Source organism: Scyliorhinus torazame, chromosome 6 (assembly GCF_047496885.1).
Source record: "Scyliorhinus torazame isolate Kashiwa2021f chromosome 6, sScyTor2.1, whole genome shotgun sequence".
Classification (NCBI taxonomy): Eukaryota; Metazoa; Chordata; class Chondrichthyes; order Carcharhiniformes; family Scyliorhinidae; genus Scyliorhinus; species Scyliorhinus torazame.
In genome coordinates, this window is record NC_092712.1 from 142,484,497 (window position 1) to 142,505,318 (window position 20,822).

The window sequence follows — 20,822 nt, forward strand, 5'->3', positions numbered from 1 at the left end:
GCCTCGCCCATCTTAGTATCTACTCCTTGATAAGGAACTGTGAAGATGCACCACCATCGCCCTCGGTGGCTCATTCGCCGGTGGCTTCCTCTTCAGTGCCCTGTGCGCTCAGTCAATCCCCAGGGGCCGGTCAAAGGCCCCCTCCCCCACCAAATTCTCCAATATATTGGACACATTATGTGTCAGCGTCCGTACCCTCGATGCCTTCAAGCATCCCCACGATTCTTAGCTTCTGCCGCCGGGAGCGGTTCTCCAAGTCCTCCACCTTCTCCCTTAACCGCTGCTGAGTCTCCCGCATCACACCTATCTCAGCCGCCAATGGGGCGAGCTGCTCCTCGTGCTCCCACCCCCCCCTCCACTTTCCAAATGGCCTGGCCCTGGGACTCCAGCCTCTGCTCCACCCGGTCAATTCCCGCTTTTAAGGGCTCCACCGCCTTGGCTAGGTCCTCCTGGGCCTCCCGCCTCTGTGGCTAAACGTTTCAATTAAAAAATCCACCAGTTGCTCCATCGACCATTGGGCAGGCAATGCAGACCCTTTACCCACCGTCATCTTGACCTGTGGCGCCCAAAGGTTCTCTTGCTCCAACTGCTCCCTTCTTCTCGACCCACTTCTGGTCCATGGATCCATCCACCAGAGGACTCAAAGGTTTCTCCAGCCAGTCCTACACCTCTTTTCTACAAAGCATCCACCCTACAAATGGGAAAACTTTCCAAAAAAACAGCCTCGAGCGGACGTTGCCAAATGCGCGACCACTCACACCATGGCCGCCATCGGAACTCGAAAAATGCTTTGTTTTGTTGCCTGGCATATTACAAAAAACATATTGTAATTGATGAAAAAGAAGAGAAAAATCCAAATGCTGGAAATCTGAAATAAAGAGCAAAATTGCTGAAAAGCACTTTCTAGTTCAGGCAGAATTAGTGATGAGAGTTAACAAGCTGAATATTTATCCTAAAAAAAGAACAGATTTGGGTGGGGTGGAGAAAAAATTGATTCCCAACCCAAACTTATCTTCTGGTTTTAACTGAGGCCTAAAGGTGAACAAGTGACCACCCAATCCAAGGAAGCAGATGTACGATAATAAGGTTGCAAGCCTCATTGTCATTCAGGTTTTCAACTTTAATGATTACAGTCCCATCCCCTAATATCAGGCCCTGATATATCCCCACAGCCCCGGCACAAGACTTCTGATCCACTCACTTACCCCCAAGGCATCCAATCCACCCTCACCATGATGGCAGCCCACCCAAATGACCAACCCTACTGTACTCAATGTCATACATAAACAAGGAAGCAGTAACCTGTCATTTGGTCTTCCTAATTTTTTAATAATAATCTTGATCATTGTCACAAGTAGGCTTACATTAACACTACAATGAAGTTACTGTGAACATCCCTTAGTCATAGAATTTACAGTGCAGAAGGAGGCCATGCGGCCCATCGAGTCTGCACCGGCTCTTGGAAAGAGCACCCTACCCAAGCCCACACCTCCACCCTATCCCCATAACCCAGTTATCCCACCCAAAACTAAGGGCAATTTTGGACACTAAGGGCAATTTAGCATGGCCAATCCATCTATCCCGCACATCTTTGGACTGTGGGAGGAAACCGGAGCACCCGGTGGAAACCCACGCACACACGGGGAGGATATGCAGACTCCGCACAGACAGTGACCCAAGTCAGGAATCGAACCTGGGACCCTGGAGCTGTGAAGCAATTGTGCCATACACAATGCTACCGTGCTGCCCACTTCAGCACCTGTTCAGGTGCACTAAGGGAGAATTTAGAATGTCCAATTCACCTAACAACATGTCTTTCGGGACTTGTGGGAGGAAACCGGAGCACCCGGAGGAAACCCGACGCAGACACGGGGAGAACGTGCAGACTTCACTCAGACAGTGACCCAAGCCGGGAATTGAACCGGGTCCCTGGCACTGTGAAGTAACAGTGCTAACCACTGGGCTAGCATGCTGCCCAAGAGAAGATTTTTCACTAACAACAAGAGACCATCATTGACTTGGTGGGCCAAATGACCTTTTTCTATGTTATAATAATTCGAATGACTCAGCTTGCAGGAACAGCATGTCTCAAATAGAAGATACGTTTGGGTCGTGGAGAATGTTATCTAAGAGAGGTGCAGGCCTCATGGATTCACATGAAAATAGTGGAGGAGGAACAGTTGATGGTATGGGTGGCAGAAGGGCAGTGACAGAGAGAATCTGACACCGGGATCGGCAGCTGGAGTGGCGTGGGTCGCTCCAGTGCCATGCTGGTCCCCTGTATACGTTACTGTGAACATCCCTTAGTCATAGAATTTACAGTGCAGAAGGAGGCCTGCTCCTGAGGCCTGTTGACGCCATCGGGAAACGCAACGACGTTTACAATGGCATCAACACTTAGCCTCAGGATCAGAGAATCCCACCCATTGTTTATATGGTGCCTTCTCAAAAATGCCTCGCATATAATAAATATCCTCTGCAATGCAGTATTTGCGAAGTTATGGTATTTTGGAAATACAGCATGTATTCAGCACCAGTGTGACAAACAACCAGATGATCAATGTCCAGTTTGTATATCTTTTATGCCATGTTGGTTGAGGGAGGATTATTTGGCAGAGTATCAGGAGAAACTTTATTCAATTAATGCCATGGAATATTAAGCATCCACCCAGATGGAACAAGATGATTAGATCTGGGTAGTTTTGATGTCTCAAAGGACAACATTATTTGTTGATTTGCTGATATTTATATGTTGCTTTAGTCAAACTTTTTAATTCAGGAAAAATTTTAATACCATCAGCCATAGGCTAAATATTGGCCTTTGTTGCTCTTCTTTCTACTCCTTCTCATGCCAATACATTTTTTAATGGTATAATGATCAGAACTGTATACTGTATTCCACATTAAACTTAAAATGGTTTCAGGATATCCACTACATTTGGTAAATGAAATGTTGAACGATATTGTTCATGAGGTTTACAAAAGTTTGTCTTGTGCAATATCTGTTGCCACTTTAAGTCAGTCAAGGAATACACATAGGGGCGGGATTTTCCCGCTCCGCCCACCGCCGGCATTGTCTGGTTCCCACCAAGCCTTTTGGCTGGGCCGCTGAATCTCCTGCAGTGGCCCTCCCACAAATGGGGCTGAAAAATAGCAGCCAAGGTAAAAAAACAAATATTCAGTGAATTCATTATTTTATTAACCATTTTATATCCCCGGGAGAAGCAGTAGCGCAGGGGTTAGCACTGCTGCCTCATGGTGCTGAGGACCCGGGTTTGATCCTGGCCCCCGGGTCACAGTCCGTGTGGAGTTTGCACATTCTCTCTGTATCTGCGGGGGTCTCACCCCCACAACCCAAAGATGTGCTGGGCAGGTGGATTGACCGCGCTAAATTGGCCCTTAGTTGGAAAAAAAATAATTTGTTCCTCCAAATTAATTTTAAAAAAGTATTTTATATTGCTACAACCGTCAAACTGTAGTAAAAAAAATACATTCACAGAAACTATTAACAAACCTATAAGCAGCATTCTTTTTTTGTATGTTCCTGAGGCTTGGACAATACTGCTGCGGCCATATTTACTCGCTAGCCCTTATTCCTCTTCAAGTTGGCCTTCTTACTGAGCAATTGTTTTTACAACTGAATTGCTTGCAAGGCATTAGGATGGAACAGTGTCTTATGTAGGTCTGGTCAGGACAGGTTCCCTTTCCCTGAATGGTATCGATCAAGTCCTTGGCATTTATGTTAATCGGGGAGTACTGATAGTTTTTCCGGTGACAGCATACAAATGAACCAGGTTCACTGAATTCAGTTTCGGAACATGCCATGACAGGATTTCAACTCATGACGTCGGAGTTGCCTGGCTAATTTGTACTTTAAGCATGACTTACCACTGTATCCAAAAGACAGTCCAGTTGCTGATGTTCGCTGCAGTTCTGGAGGCTTTGTGAGGAATGTGTGCTGTTGTCATCACTGAAGCGCCAAAGAAAACTCAATTCAATCCCCATAGAAACAAAGGCCTCAAAGTTATAGTCAATTCCTTGGAAAACTTTCTCCAGGGGACTTGTTTCGTCAACATTAAATGGAACACAGGATGGGATCTGCTCAGTCAGTTGTACAAGCTTCACTTCAAGAGCAGTAGGCGCTGGATCCAAAACTATAACAGTGATGTTTTTCGCCTCTCGGGAAATTTGATTGTCTGCAAGTACAGCTGGGAATTAAAGGCAGAAGCTACCAATTATTAATCAGCAATGGCATGCATAGGCGAGGCATCAAAATAAAACTTACTGACTTCACCAACTCTATGAGGACAATTTTTAAAGATACTATCTTAATTGACTGGTACACCAGTGGAAATATCTGGCCGAAATGAAAAACATACATTGCAAAATTCCCTACGACTATTCTTGAATACTCCTGAATATTCTTGGAATTGAAATTGAGCCAATACTCCAAAATTATTTAGAATTTCTATCAAATCTATTTGATTTAGTAATGAGTTAAGAATACCAAGTCACAGTACACTTCTAGAACTTACTTATCAAATAGTTTCCAGGCTCAGTGTAGATCCAGACAGGAGACAAAGAAAAAAATCCATTGGAGGTGACAGTGGCATTCAGGGTGCTGCAATTCGTACTATCCCAATGAATTTTCACCAGCACATAGGATAGGTCAGCTGCATTGAGAGTTCCAGTACCTGAAACAAGTCACCTGCATGAGGAATGTTACCAAAATAATTACCTAAAATGGTTTCTACTGCAGCAAAAATACAACAGCTTGCTTCTGAAAGGTGGGTACATTTGGAGCTCCTGGAATGAAAATGGGGAGTCAGGCCAGGTGGGGGAAATGGTGTGCATGCAGGAAAATAAGTCAGGAATATAACCATTGGGCATGTTTGCAACCCAGATCCACTTGGAAACCAGTGGGCCAGAGCCTGAAGGTCGAGGTCATGTTCTTTAAATGTCATGTGAATTGTCTCAAGTGGTCTCAGGGATGCAGATGCTTTATGTGGCTCTCTCTCTCTTTGTGTTGGAATCACACTGCACGTAGTCATGGCCAGAGGAACTGATTCTCAATGAAGGAGATTATATCTTTCTCAACATGACAAGGAGAAAGAACTTCCTTCTGAGAGTGTTTGATAGGGAAGACAGGAACACGATGTGCAACTTGTGAGGGAGTCCAAAACTACATAAAAAAATAAGATAGACACGAATGGAAAATTCTGAAGAGCTTTCTTTACCCAAAAAGTGGTAAGAACATGAAATACAGTGCCACAAGATGCAGTTAAAGAATAGCATAGTGCAGTTAAGCGTACAAAGAAGAATGGAATAAAAAGGTGTACCATTAGAGTTAGGTGAGTAAAGTAAATGTCAAGTAATATTGCCGAGGGGCTAGTTTAGCACAGTGGGCTAAGATAGCTGGCTTGTAATACAGAACAAGACCAGCAGCACGGGTTCAATTCCCATTCCAGCCTTCCAGAACAGGCACCAGAATGTGGCGACTAGGGGCTTTTCACAGTCACTTCATTGAAGCCTACTTGTGACAATAAGCGATTATTATTATTATTCATAGTCCCAGGTGGCCATCGGCTGCATTTCCCTTTGAGGGAATTGACTGGTGGTGATTTAACCTGGGGTCAGCATACCTCAGGTGAGGTGCAAGGTTGAGAAGGTAGGGCACTTCATGAATAACCTCAGCCGGTACTGGAATTGAACCCAAGCTATCGGCCTTGCTCTGCATCACGTACCAGCTGTCGAGCCAACTGAGCCAATCCAGCTCTCCCCCGGTTTAGGTGAGGTAGGGAGGGAGGAGGTTCATGTCAAAACCTGAATGGCAGCATGGAACTGTTGGACTGAGCAGTCCATTCCTTGATGCAACTTCTAATTTCCAACTGCTGCAGCATTACCACAGTCACTTCCATCTTGAGCTTGGATATAACAAACTCCTGCCTGTTGTTGATTAAGCTCCGCTGCAAGGGTCAAAGTCCTATTTACTGCTCAACAATCTCACACAAATAGCCTCAACCGAGAAATATCGGCAGGATGCAGCACATCCTAATCTGCTTTGCATTTATTTTATAATTAAATTAATTGCACTTTCATGATTTGTTGGATGTTCTGGATCACAAACAGGTTGAGGCGAAAGCCTTGGTCCCGTATTTGTTTGAAAACTCGCTGGAGGAGACTGATATGCTCCTGCGGGGTGGTGGACCAAATGATGTCATCAACATAGACGCGCACAACCCCAATGCCCTCCATCATTTGCTCCATGATCCGATGGAATACTTCTGATGCCGATATAGTCCCAAATGGCATCCTGTTTTAGCAGTATCTGCCAAACGGGGTATTAAAGGGACACAGCTTTCTGCTGGACCTGTCTAGTTGAATTTGCCAGAATCATTTCGAGGCGTCAAGTTTGGTGAACATGTTGGCACGAGTCATCTCGCACGTGATCTCCTCGCGCTTGGGGATAGGGTAATGCTCCCTCATTATGTTGCGATTCAGATCCTTTGGGTCAATGCAGATCCGGAGCTCGCCAGAAGGCTTCTTTACACACACCATGGAACTGACCCAGTCGGTTGGTTCCGTCACTCTGGAGAACACTCCTTGGTCCTGGAGGTCCTGCAGCTGCTGCTTGAGGCGGTCCTTGAGGGGTGCTGGGACTCTGCGAGGTGCATGAACCACAGGCGTGGCGTCTTGTTTGAGCAGGATTTTGTAAGGGTATGGAAGCGTGCCCATGCCTTCGAAAACGTCACGGTGCTGGTCGATGATGGCATTGAGTTGCACCCTGAAGTCCGCATCCTGGAAGGCAGACGTGTCCTCTGGAGAGAGAGAGTGTACTCGTTGAACGAGGTTTAGGAGTTTGCGCCTAGCAGAGAGTCCTTCGAGGAGCCCACGATCTCGAAGGGAACGATGGCTTTTCACGAGTTGTGCGTCACTTCGAGTTGGCATGAACCGGTAGCAGGAATGATGTTGCCATTTTAGTCCACTAGTTGGCAGGTCGACGGAAGAATGGTTGGTTTAACCCCAAGGGTCTGAAAGTCTGACCATGCTAGGAGATTAGCGGAAGCACCAGTGTCCAGGCGGAATCGTATCTGGGATCGGTTGACCATCAGGGTGGCACACCACTCGTCGTCTGGATCAGTGCTGTGCACCGACAGCGGCTGATGGTTTTGATTCGGGGACAGCCTGTTCTTTGTTATAACAGCGACTCGAAAAGGCTCCCTCGGGTCCTCAGTGTCACTAGTCTGCAGGAAGTCGGAATCGGACTCGGTGAACGTGGGTTGAATTGCCCGAACGTTCCTGCGAGGCTGGCTGAAGCGATGCGAATTGGCAAGCTGAGCTGCTCAACAACAGGCAGCATAGTGGCCAAGTCTGCCACATCGTAGGCATTGTCGCGATTTTACAGGACATTGCCGCTTTAAATGGGCGGAACCACAGTTGCCGCACGTCGTGACGTCAGTACGCCCGTTGCGCCACCGCGCATGCGCGGTGCAGTCCTGCTTGGTGCCATTCCTCCACATTACCGTCCCCTCATTTGGCGTGAACAAGCACGCGAAATGGCCGCCCTCATCCAGGCTGCAGCCTTGGAGGTGTTCAATTGTTTGGAACCGTTCCGCCTCGTGGGGACCTTGCCGCGCCGTTTCAGCCGCCTGAATGTGGGAGTACCGGCTGGTGGCATTTTCATGCAGGGCACAGGTCTCGATGGCAGTCGCTAGGGTGAGTTGCTTAATTTTGAGGAGCTGCTGACGCACCAAATACGATCTGATCGTGTATCATGGAGTCGGAGGTGGGCCCGTAACCGCAGGACTGTGCAAGGATGCGGAGGTGTGTTCAAAAGGGTTGGAAAGGCTCGTCCTTACCCTGCAAGCACTGCTGGAACAGGTATCTTTCTAAGCTTTCATTGACCTCTATGCTGAAGTGGGTATCGAATTTGTGGAGAACCTTCTTGTACTTCGTCTTGTCCTCGTCGTCTGCGAATGTGAGGGAGTTGAAGATGTGGATGGCATGTTGCCCGGCCGTGGAGAGGAGCAGAGCAATCTTCCTGGTGTCCCAGCCGTTCTCCCTGTCCGTGGCTTCGAGGAAGAGCTGGAAGCGCTGTTTAAAAGTCTTCCAATTGACCCCGAGATTGCCGGCGATGTGGAATTAGTTGCAGGTGGGTCTCAGAAGTGCTAGTATGCAACCACCCCTTGTACCATGATGTGTTGGGTGTTCTGGATCACAAACAGGTCACCAACACAGGAAGTGGTGCAACTCTATTTTATTATAAGGTTGACTATATTAACATACTTGAACTGTGGGTAAATGCAATACCAGCTTTAACTGTTGACCCTTGCCTAGTCTTAACCAGGTGATGCACTCAGCACATGGTGATTGTCTGTGTTGCAGGCTGTGAGCTCTGTGCTCCGAGCTGGCTGCTACTCGAATGAGCTGGAACTCTCCTGTCCCCTGTCATTATAGTGCGTGTGCTCTCACTGGTGATTGGCTACGGTGTTGTGTATGCTGATTGGTCCCACTGCATGTCCATCAGTGTGTGTGTGTGTGTGTGTCTGCACCAGAATATACTGGTGTATATTATGACATTTCATACATCTGCTTCTGTTCATTTGTTATTCGACACAATTTAATAAAAGGATCTTTCTTCTTACCAATGGCATTTTCCACAGGACTAGCCAAATACCCACATACTTCCAACAGGAATGGTTTCCTGGTCTGTACTTGATCTGCTATAAGCATCAGACTAATGTCCCTTATATATGGTCCAACTGTTTGATACAGAGCCATTTGACTTTTGCCATCTCCATATAACAAGCAAACACTGCCAAAGCATCTGTCAACAATAAAAAGGTTTCATCAGAAAGGAACTAAGCACATGAGGCAAAAGCTAGTCTCATTGAGGAATAACATGAAGGCAGAACAGCATCTATATTTTTAAAGCAATGCAAGTGGCCATGAACATGGATACGGAGAGATTGTTCATTCCACCTGATGAAAAATGCTTGGTTAACGTAAACCTAATTCAAAATGGGCCCAGTCCCTTTGCACAAGATGGCCCAAACCCCAACAGAAATTGCCAATTACATTCAGAGAAGCCAAAATATTGCTGGTGGGAGAAGCAAGAAAATGGCATTTAAGAAAGATAGTTCCTTGCAACGCTGACATCATTTATCTCAAAGCTACATAAAATGCTGAAAATAAGAAAATTTATCATAGCTGTTTGTAACATTACAGACTAGGAACAGGTTTTTCACAATGCATTCAGCAACCCTTGGCTAGGGAGACGGCTGTGGTTGTTGAGGACCAATCATCTCAGTTCCAGGACATCACTACTGGAGTTCCACGGGGTAGTGTCTTAACATTAGGAAAACAAAGGTAGTTTTAAGGGATTTATATTTGTATTGGTAAACATTAGATCTAAGGTATAGTTTAGGTGGGTTTAATTTATTGTTTCTGTGCCTGGAAGGGACCTAGAATTAGATTCATGCTGGACAAAGGGTGTTTGTGTGTGTGGAGGTTGATTAAGTTCCAACTGTGTTTCTCTTGTGATAGAGGGAGCTAGGTATGTAGAGTAAATATAATTGCTTGGCAACCAGAGACACTTGTAATGGGAAAAAAAACTTTCCTTTGTTCTTTAGTTTTAATTGGAAGTCAGAGCAACCCATGCAGATAAACTGCTGGAGAGGGAACATCTCCCACAGCACTGCTAAAAGCAGTTGGAGACAGGGAGAGAGTGAGAAGGCAGCTCTCATAGCTCTGCTCAAAGCAGTAACATTCAAGAAAGCAATCACTGGAGGAACGAAAGGACGGTTGGTGCCATTTTAGGATCTTCCTGTCCAGTTATAACATGGATCATAACATTAGGCCCAACCATCTTCAGCTGTTTTGAATAACCTTTCCTCCATCATAAAGTCACAAATGGGGATATGCACTGATACCATTTTGGACTCCTCATAGGTTGGAGCAGTCTGTGCCCACATGCAGAAAGACATGGACCACAGTCAAACTTGGGCTGATAATTGACAAGTAAAGAGTTACACCAGACAAGTGCCTGACAACAACCATTTCCCAGGTACAATCTAACCCTCTACAAACAGGATGGTCTACACCTGGACCAGAGGGGTACCAATGTCCTGGGGGGGGGGAATTTGCTAATGCTCTTCGGGAGGGTTTAAACTAATTCAGCAGGGGGTTGGGAACCTGAATTGTAGCTCCAGTATACAGGAGGTTGAGAGTAGTGAGGTCATGAGTAAAGTTTCAAGGTTGCAGGAGTGTACCGGCAGGCAGGAAGGTGGTTTAAAGTGTGTCTACTTCAACGCCAGGAGCATCCGCAATAAGGTGGGTGAACTTGCAGCATGTGTTGGTACCTGGGACTTGGATGTTGTGGCCATTTCGGAGACATGGATAGAGCAGGGACAGGAATGGTTGTTGCAGGTTCCGAGGTTTAGATATTTCAGTAAGCTCAAGGAAGGTGGTAAAAGAGGGGGCGGGGTGGCATTGTTAGTCAAGGACAGTATTACGGTGGCAGAAAGGACGTTTGATGAGGACTCGTCCACTGAGGTAGTATGGGCTGAGGTTAGAAACAGGAAAGGAGGTTCATCAGGAGGTGTTGTTAGCAATTCTGGAAAGTGTGAAAATAGATAAGTCCCCTGGGCCGGATGGGATTTATCCGAGGATTCTCTGGGAAGCTAGGGAGGAGATTACTGAGCCTTTGGCTTTGATCTTTATGTCGTCATTGTCTACAGGAATAGTGCCAGAAGACTGGAGGATAGCAAATGTTGTCCCCTTGTTCAAGAAGGGGAGTAGAGACAACCCTGGTAACTATACACCAGTGAGCCTTACTTCTGTTGTGGGCAAAGTCTTGGAAAGGTTTATAAGAGATAGGATTTATAATCATCTAGAAAGGAATCATTTGATTAGGGATAGTCAACACGGTGAAGAGTAGGTCGTGCCTCACAAACCTTATTGAGTTCTTTGAGAAGGTGACCAAACAGGTGGACGAGGGTAAAGCAGTTGATGTGGTGTATATAGATTTCAGTAAAGCGTTTGATAAGGTTCCCCACGGTAGGCTATTGCAGAAAATACGGAGGCATGGGATTTAGGGTGATTTAGCAGTTTGGATCAGAAATTGGCTAGCTGCAAGAAGACAAAGGGTGGTGGTAGATGGGAAATGTTCAGCCTGGAATTCAGTTACTAGTGGTGTACCACAAGGATCTGTTTTGGGGCCACTGCTGTTTGTCATTTTTATAAATGACCTGGAGGAGGGCGTAGAAGGATGGGTGAGTAAATTTGCAGATGACACTAAAATCGGTGGAGTTGTGGACTGTGCGGAAGGATGGTGCAGGTCACAGAGGGACATAGATAAGCTGCAGAGCTGGGCTGAGAGGTGGCAAATGGAGTTTAATGCAGAAAAGTGTGAGGTGTTTAATTTTGGAAGGAGTAACAGGAAGACAGAGTACTGGGCTAATGGTAAGATTCTTGGTAGTGTGGATGAGCTGAGAGATCTCGGTGTCCATGTACATAGATCTCCGAAAGTTGCCACCCAGGTTGATAGGGTTGTTAAGAAGGCATACGGCCTGCTAGCTTTTATTGGTAGAGGGATTGAGTTTCGGAGCCATGAGGTCATGTTGCAGCTGTACAAAACTCTGGTGCGGTCGCATTTGGAGTATTGCGTGCAGTTCTGGTCACCGCATTATAGGAAGGATGTGGAAGCATTGGAAAGGGTGCAGAGGAGATTTACCAGGATGTTGCCTGGTATGGAGGGAAGATCTTATGAGGAAAGGCTGTGGGACTTAAGGCTGTTTTGGTTTGGAGGGCATTAGCTATGAGGAGAGGGTGAATAAACTTGGTTTGTTCTCACTGGAACGACGGAGGTTGAGTGGCGACCTGATAGAGGTCTACAAAATTATGAGGGGCATAGACAGAGTGGATAGTCAGAGGCTTTTTCCCAGGGTGGAGGGGTCAATTACTCGGGGGCATAGGTTTAAGGTGCGAGGGGCAAGGTTTAGAGGAGATGTACAAGGCAAGTTTTTTTACACAGAGGGTAGTGGGTGCCTGGAACTCTCTGCCGGAGGTGGTGGAGGAACCAGGGACGATAGTGACTTTTCAGGGGATTCTTAACAAATACATGAATTGGATTGGAATAGAGGGATACGAACCCCGGAAGTGCAGAAGATTTTAGTTTCGACAGGCAACATGGTCGGCACAGGCTTGGAGGGCCGAAGGGCCTGTTCCTGTGCTGTACGTTTCTTTGTTCTTTGTTATTTATTACGATTTTCAAGTCACCACCAGTGTCGACAGCTTTCAGCTCCAATATTTGTACCATGCAGCATCAAAGCTAATCCATTACCTCACCTTAAAAGAGAGTGAAACTTCACCAGCTGAAAGAAGACATCTTATGTGGATGGACTACATTGCTGATAGAAATGATAGGAATGATAGGAACAACAGACCTCAGAAGTCTTATATTTTATGTACTGCCTTACCTGCTTATACATCCTGTGCTTAGGGAGAGGTTCTCTCTTGCTGTAAAGTTGCCACTTTTGGACAGGCTGGTATTCAGCAAAGTATCATTGCTGAAGAAAGAGTTGTAGTTACTTGAACTCCAGAATGTTTTGGTTTCATTGGCACAAACACATTCTGTCCCACTTAAAAGCACAGTCAAGTCAAAGCTGGAAGTGAGAGAAATAATGAAGAGAGTTGCATAAGAGATGTGATTAAGTCAGACATTATTCTGATAAAACCTATGTTACAGAGTTTGTGTATATGATTCTTCTTATGTTGCCTTTTGTTGTATTTGCTAAAAAATGTTGACGTTTCAATATCTACCAGTGTTAACACAATGTAAGAATACAATAAATCTTTTGCATAACCTCTTAATTGCATTAATTTATTCAATGTTCAGACTGGGGCAGCTTTTTGCCATGGCTCATTGACACTTGAAATCCAAATAAATTTGTCCCAGCAAATTCATGAAAATTTATGAATAAAACAGGTTTCCTTCAAACAATGTAGTTTTTTTGTTTTAAAAAATGTGCCATCTCTCTTCAATCGCCATTTCCTGAATGGTTTGAAATGCAAACATGCACCAAATATCCAAAATCATAGAAATAGATTATTTTTTTATTCATTTACGGGATGTGGGTGTCGCTGGTTTAGGCCAGCATTTATTGCCCATCCCTAGTTGCCCTTCAGAAGGTGATGATGAGGTGCCTTCTTGAATCGCTGTAGTCCTTCAGGTGTAGGTACACCCACTGTGCTGGATTTTGTTCCAGCAACAGTGAAGGAACGACAATATGTTTCCAAGTCAGGATGGTGAGTGACTTGGAGGGAAACCTCCAGGTGGTGGCATTCCCAGGTATCTGCTGCTCTTGTCCTGGATGGTAGTGGTCGTGGGTTTGGAAGGTACAGTCGAAGGAACCTTGGTGTGTGCATCTTGGAGATGGTACACAAGGCTGCCACCGTTCACCAGTGGTGGAGTGTTTGAATGTTTGTGGAAGGAGGAGTACTCAAGTGGGCTGTGCTGTCCTGGATGGTGTCAAGCTTCTTGAGTGTTGTTGGAACTGCACTCATCCAGGCAAGTGGAGAGTTTTCCATTCCACTCCTGATTGTGTCTTGTAGATGGTGGACAGGCTTGGGGGGGGGGGTTGTTGTTAAGAGACGAGCTTCTCTCCGTGGGATTCCTTGCTTTTGACCTGCCCTAGTAGCTACAGTATTAACGTGGCTAGTCCAGTTCAGATTCTGATGGTAACCCCAAGGATGTTGATTGTGGGGGATTAAGCGATAGTAATGCTATTGAATGTCAAGGGGCGATGGTTAGATCCTCTCTTGCAGGTGATGGTGATTGCCTGGCTTGTATGGCACGAATGTACTTTGCCACTTGTCAAGGTCTTGCTGCATTTGAACATGGACTGCTTCATTTTACGAGTCGTCGTGAATGTTGCTGAACATTGTGCAGTCATCCAAAAACATACCCACTTCTGACCTTATGATGGAAGGCAGGTCATTGATGAAGCAGCTGAAGATGATTGGGCCTAGGACACTACCTTGAGGATTCCTGCAGTGAGATGATTGACCTCCAACCAGCACAACCATCTTCCTTTGTGCCAGGTATGAGTCCAACCAGTGGAGAGTTTTCCTCCTGAATCCTATCGACTCCAGGTTGCCTAGGGCTTCTTGATGCCGTACTCGGTCGAATGCTGCCTTGATGTCAAGGGCAGTCACTCTCACCTCACCCCCGACAATCAGCTCTTTTTTTTTTTAAATAATATTTTATTGAAAATTTTTGGTCAACCAACACAGTACATTGTGCATCCTTTACACAACATTATAACAATACAGATAATAATGACCTTTTTTATTTAAACAAGAACAAAAGAAAACAACAACAAATAAATAAATATTAAATAACAAAAAATAAAAACTAGCCCTAATTGGCAACTGCCTTGTCTCAGGCCACCCCCCCCCCCCCCCCACACCCCACCCCCCAAGTCCTGGGCTGCTGCTGCTGCCTTCTTTGTTCTCCCCTATCTATCTTTCCGCAAGATATTCGACGAACGGTTGCCACCGCCTAGTAAACCCTTGAGCCGACCCCCTTAGGACGAACTTAATCCGCTCTAACTTTATGAACCCCGCCATATCATTTATCCAGGTCTCCACCCCCGGGGGCTTGGCTTCTTTCCACATTAGCAATATTCTGCGCCGGGCTACTAGGGACGCAAAGGCCAAAACATCGGCCTCTTTCGCCTCCTGCACTCCCGGCTCTTATGCAACCCCAAATATAGCCAACCCCCAGCTTGGTTCGACCCGGACTCCTACTACTTTTGAAAGCACCTTTGTCACCCCCATCCAAAACCCCTGTAGTGCCGGGCATGACCAAAACATATGGGTATGATTCGCTGGGCTTCTCGAGCACCTCGCACACCTATCCTCCACCCCAAAAAATTTACTGAGCCGTGTTCCAGTCATATGTGCCCTGTGTAATACCTTAAACTGAATCAGGCTTAGCCTGGCGCACGAGGACGACGAGTTTACCCTGTTTAGGGCATCTGCCCACATCCCCTCCTCAATCTCCTCCCCTAGCTCTTCTTCCCATTTCCCTTTTAGTTCGTCCATCATAGTCTCCCCTTCGTCTCTCATTTCCCTATATATATCCGACACCTTACCGTCCCCCACCCATTTCTTTGAGATGACTCTGTCCTGCACCTCTTGTGTCGGGAGCTGCGGGAATTCCCTCACCTGCTGCCTCGCAAAAGCCCTCAATTGCATGTACCTGAATGCATTCCCTTGGGGCAACCCATATTTCTCGGTCAGCGCTCCCAGACTCGCAAACTTCCCATCCACAAATAGATCTTTCAATTGCGTTATACCTGCTCTTTGCCACATTCCATATCCCCCATCCATTCCCCCCGGGGCAAACCTATGGTTGTTTCTTATCGGGGTGGAGATAGACCCAGTGCTCCGGTCTTTCCCCTATGTCGTCTCCACTGTCCCCAAATCTTCAGTGTAGCTACCACCACCGGACTCGTGGTATAGTTCCTTGGTGAGAACGGCAATGGGGCTGTCACCATAGCCTGCAGGCTGGTCCCCCTACAGGACGCCCTCTCTAATCTCTTCCACGCCGCTCCTTCCTCCTCTCCCATCCACTTACTCACCATTGAAATATTAGCGGCCCAATAATACTCACTTAGGCTCGGTAGTGCCAGCCCCCCCCCTATCCCTACTACGCTGTAAGAATCCCTTCCTCACTCTCGGAGTCTTCCCGGCCCAAACAAAACCCATAATACTCTTTTCTATCCTTTTGAAAAAAGCCTTCGTGATCACCACCGGGAGACACTGAAACACAAAAAGGAATCTCGGGAGGACCACCATCTTAACTGCCTGCACCCTCCCTGCCATTGACAATGCTACCATGTCCCATCTCTTGAAATCTTCCTCCATCTGTTCCACCAACCGCGTCAAATTTAGCCTGTGCAATGTGCCCCAATTCTTAGCTATCTGGATCCCCAGGTAACGAAAGTCTCTTGTTACCTTCCTCAACGGTAGGTCTTCTATTTCTCTACTCTGCTCCCCTGGATGCACCACAAACAGCTCACTCTTTCCCATGTTCAATTTATACCCTGAAAAATCCCCAAACTCCCCAAGTATCCGCATTATTTCTGGCATCCCCTCCGCTGGATCCGCCACATATAGTAGCAGATCATCCGCATATAAAGATACCCGGTGTTCTTCTCCTCCCCTAAGTATTCCCCTCCATCCCTTGGAACCTCTCAGCGCTATCGCCAGGGGCTCAATCGCCAGTGCAAACAGTAATGGGGACAGAGGACATCCCTGCCTTGTCCCTCTATGGAGCCGAAAATATGCCGATCCCCGTCCATTCGTGACCACACTCGCCACTGGGGCCCTATACAGCAGCTGCACCCATCTAACATACCCCTCTCCGAACCCAAATCTCCTCAACACCTCCCACAGATAATCCCACTCCACTCTATCAAATGCTTTCTCGGCATCCATCGCCACTACTATCTCCGTTTCACCCTCTGGTGGGGCCATCATCATTACCCCTAACAACCTCCGTATGTTCGTGTTCAGCTGTCTCCCCTTCACAAACCCAGTTTGGTCCTCATGAACCACCCCCGGGACACATTCCTCTATTCTCATTGCCATTACCTTGGCCAAGACCTTGGCATCTACATTGAGGAGGGAGATTGGTCTGTAGGACCCGCATTGTAGCGGATCCTTTTCCTTCTTTCAAAGAAGCGATATCGTTGCTTCTGACATAGTCGGGGGCAGTTGTCCCCTTTCCTTTGCCTCGTTGAAGGTCCTCGTCAGTAGCGGGGCGAGCAAGTCCAAATATTTTCTGTAAAATTCAACTGGGAATCCGTCCGGTCCCGGGGCCTTTCCCGTCTGCATGTTCCTAATTCCTTTCACCACTTCTTCTACCGTGATCTGTGCTCCCAATCCCATCCTTTCCTGCTCTTCCACCTTGGGAATTTCCAGCCGATCCAAAAACTCCATCATTCTCTCCCTCCCATCCGGGGGTTGAGCTTCATACAATTTTTTATAAAATGTCTTAAACACTTCATTCACTCTCTCCGCTCCCCGCTCCGTCTCTCCATCTTCGTCTCTCACCCCCCCTATTTCCCTCGCTGCTCCCCTTTTCCTCAATTGGTGTGCCAGCAATCTGCTCGCCTTCTCTCCATATTCATACTGTACACCCTGCGCCTTCCTCCATTGTGCCTCTGCAGTGCCTGTGGTCAGCAAGTCAAATTCCACATGCAGCCTTTGCCTTTCCCTATACAGTCCCTCCTCCGGTGCTTCCGCATACTGTCTGTCCACCCTCAAAAGTTCTTGCAACAACCGCTCCCGTTCCTTACTCTCCTGCTTCCCTTTATGTGTCCTTATTGATATCAGCTCCCCCCTAACCACCGCCTTCAACGCCTCCCAGACCACTCCCACCTGAACCTCCCCATTGTCATTGAGTTCCAAGTACTTTTCAATGCATCCCCTCACCCTTAAGCACACCCCCTCATCTGCCATTAGTCCCATATCCATTCTCCAGGGTGGACGCCCTCTTGTTTCCTCCCCTATCTCCAAGTCTACCCAGTGTGGGGCATGATCCGAAATGGCTATAGCCGTATATTCCGTTCCCCTCACCCTCGGGATCAATGCCCTACCCAACACAAAAAAGTCTATGCGTGAATAGACTTTATGGACATAGGAGAAAAACGAGAACTCCTTACTCCTAGGTCTACTGAATCTCCACGGGTCCACCCCTCCCATCTGCTCCATAAAATCCTTAAGCACCTTGGCTGCTGCCGGCCTCCTACCAGTCCTGGACTTCGACCTATCCAGCCTTGGTTCCAACACCGTGTTAAAGTCTCCCCCCATTATCAGCTTTCCGGTCTCTAGGTCTGGGATGCGTCCTAGCATTCGCCTCATAAAATTGGCATCGTCCCAATTCGGGGCATACACGTTTACCAACACCACCATCTCTCCCTGTAATTTGCCACTCACCATCACGTATCTGCCCCCGTTATCCGCCACTATAGTCTTTGCCTCGAACATTACCCGCTTCCCCACTAATATAGCCACCCCCCTGTTTTTCGCATCCAGCCCCGAATGGAACACCTGCCCTACCCATCCTTTGCGCAACCTAACCTGATCTATCAGTTTCAGGTGCGTTTCCTGTAACATGACCACATCTGCTTTAAGTTTCTTAAGGTGTGCGAGTACTCGTGCCCTCTTTATCGGCCCGTTAAGCCCCCTCACGTTCCACGTGATCAGCCGAGTTGGGGGGCTTCCCACCCCCACCCCCCTTGCCGGTTAGCCATCATCTTTTTCCAGCTTCTCGCCCAGTTCCCACGCGGCTGTATTTCTCCCAGACGGTGCCCCCCCGCCCATCCTTTCCCGCACCCACTCCCCCCTTTCCCCAGCAGCAGCAACCCAGTAATTCCCCCCTCCCCCCCCCCCGCTAGACCCCCCACTAGCGTAATTACTCCCCCCATGTTGCTCCCAGAAGTCAGCAAACTCTGGCTGACCTCGGCTTCCCCCCGTGATCACGGCTCGCCCCGTGCGGCGCCCCCTCCTTCCTGCTTCTCTATTCCCGCCATAATTATCATAGCGCGGGAACCAAGCCCGCGCCTCTCCCTCGGCCCCGCCTCCCATGGCCAACGCCCCATCTCCTCTCCCTCCCCACCTCCCCCCATCACCACCTGTGGGAGAAAGAAAAGTTACCATACCGCAGGATTAATCATACAATCCCTCTTCGCCCCCCCCCCCCCCCCACTCGTCCCACCACTTTGTCCAAACGTTCATTTTCGTAGTCCAATCATTCCAATTTTTCTTCTACAATAAAAGTCCACGCTTCATCCGCCGTCTCAAAGTAGTGGTGCCTCCCTTGATATGTGACCCACAGTCTTGCCGGTTGCAGCATTCCAAACTTTATCTTTTTTTTGTGAAGTACCGCTTTGGCCCGATTAAAGCTCGCCCTCCTTCTCGCCACCTCCGCACTTCAATCTTGATAGACGCGGATCACCGCGTTCTCCCATTTACTACACCGAGTTTTCTTCGCCCATCTAAGGACCATTTCTCTATCCTTAAAACGGAGAAATCTCACCACTATGGCTCTGGGAGCTTCTCCTGCTCTCGGTCCTCGCACCATAACTCGGTATGCTCCCTCCACCTCCAACGGACCCGTCGGGGCCTCCACTCCCATTAACGAGTGCAGCATCGTGCTCACATATGCCCCGACGTCCGCCCTCTCCACACCTTCAGGAAGGCCAAGAATCCTCAAGTTGTTCCTCCTTGCGTTATTTTCCAGTGCCTCCAACCTCTCCACAGATCGTTTCTGGTGTGCCTCCTGTATCTCCGACTTCACCACCAGGCCCTGTATGTCGTTTTCATTCTCTGCTGCTTTCGCCTTCACGACCCGAAGCTCCTGCTCCTGGGTCTTTTGTTCCTCTTTCAGCCCTTCAATCGCCTGTAATATCGGGGCCAACAACTCTTTCTTCATTTCCTTTTTTATCTCCTCCACGCAGCGTTTCAAAAACTCTTGTTGTTCAGGGCCCCATATGAAACTGCCACCTTCCGACGCCATCTTGGTTTCTGCTTGCCTTCCTTGCCGTTGTTCCAAAGGATCCGCTGCAATCCGGCCACTTTCCTCTCCTTTTTCCATCCGTGTCCAGGGGGAACACCCTTCTGGTTTACCGCACGGTGTTTTCAGCCGTTAAAATTGCCGTTGGGGCTCCTATCAAGAGCCCAAAAGTCCGTTTCACAGGGAGCTGCCGAAACGTGCGACTCAGCTGGTCATCGCCGCACCCGGAACTACAATCAGCTCTTTTGTCCATGTTTGAACCAAGGCTGTGATGAGGTCAGGAGCTGAGTGACTCTGGCGGAACCCAAACTGAGCATCAGTGAGGAGGTTATTGCTGAAGTGCCGCTTGATAGCACTGTTGATGACTCCTTCAATCACTTTGCTGATGATGGAGAGTAGACTGAAAGGGTGATAATTAGCTTCACCTGCTTGGCACCTCATTTTACAGATGCATGATGTTGCTCCGAGCATGCTCTCCTGCATTCTTCATTGAAACAGGGTTGATCCCCTGGCTTGGGGGTAATGGTAGAGTTGGGGATATGCCAGGCCATGATGCTGCAGATTGTGGTCGAATACAATTCTGCTGCTGCTGTTGGCCCACAGTACCTCATGGCTGCCCAGTCTTGAGTTGCTAGATCTGTTCTAAGATTTAGCACGGTGGGATCATAGAATTTACAGTGCAAAAGGCCATTCGGCCCATCGAGTCTGCACCGGCCCTTGGAAAGAGCACCCTACCTAAGCCCACATCTCCACCCTATCCCAACACCTCCACCCGTAACCCCACCTTACCTTTTTGGACATGAAGGGCAATTTAGCATAACCAATCCACCTACCCTGCACATCATTGGACTGTGGGAGGAAACCGGAGTACCCGAAGGAAACCCATGCAGACACAGGGAGAATATGCAGACTCTGCACAGACAGTGACCCAAGCCGGGAATCAAACCTGGGGCCTTGGACCTGTGAAGCAACTGTGCTGCCGTCATGCCACAGAACATGATTGAGGGTATCCTCAATGTGAAGAAGGGACTTTGTCTCCACAAAGACATAGTGTGGTCACTTCGACCGATACTGTCATGTACAGATGCATCTGCAGCAGGCAGATTGGTGAGAATGAGGTCAAGTATGTTTTTCCCTCTTGTTGGTTCCCTCACCACCTGCTGCACCTGCCAGTGGAAACAATCTGCCCGCATCTATCCTATCTATTCTCTTCATAATATTATATGTTTCTATA

At 47.7% G+C, this 20,822-nt stretch overlaps 1 protein-coding gene across 1 annotated transcript in view; it reads right to left on the bottom strand.

Moving 5' to 3' along the window:
* Positions 1 to 20,822, bottom strand: part of LOC140425041 (polycystin-1-like protein 1) — a 543,547-nt gene that overhangs the window by 451,779 nt on the left and 70,946 nt on the right. The window contains exons 3-6 of the mRNA XM_072508831.1: positions 12,480 to 12,665; positions 8,646 to 8,827; positions 4,536 to 4,694; positions 3,889 to 4,208 (exon numbers count right to left, since the gene is read on the bottom strand). Coding sequence (XP_072364932.1) covers positions 3,889 to 4,208; positions 4,536 to 4,694; positions 8,646 to 8,827; positions 12,480 to 12,665 — 847 coding nt within the window. The remainder of the gene's footprint in view (positions 1 to 3,888; positions 4,209 to 4,535; positions 4,695 to 8,645; positions 8,828 to 12,479; positions 12,666 to 20,822) is intronic.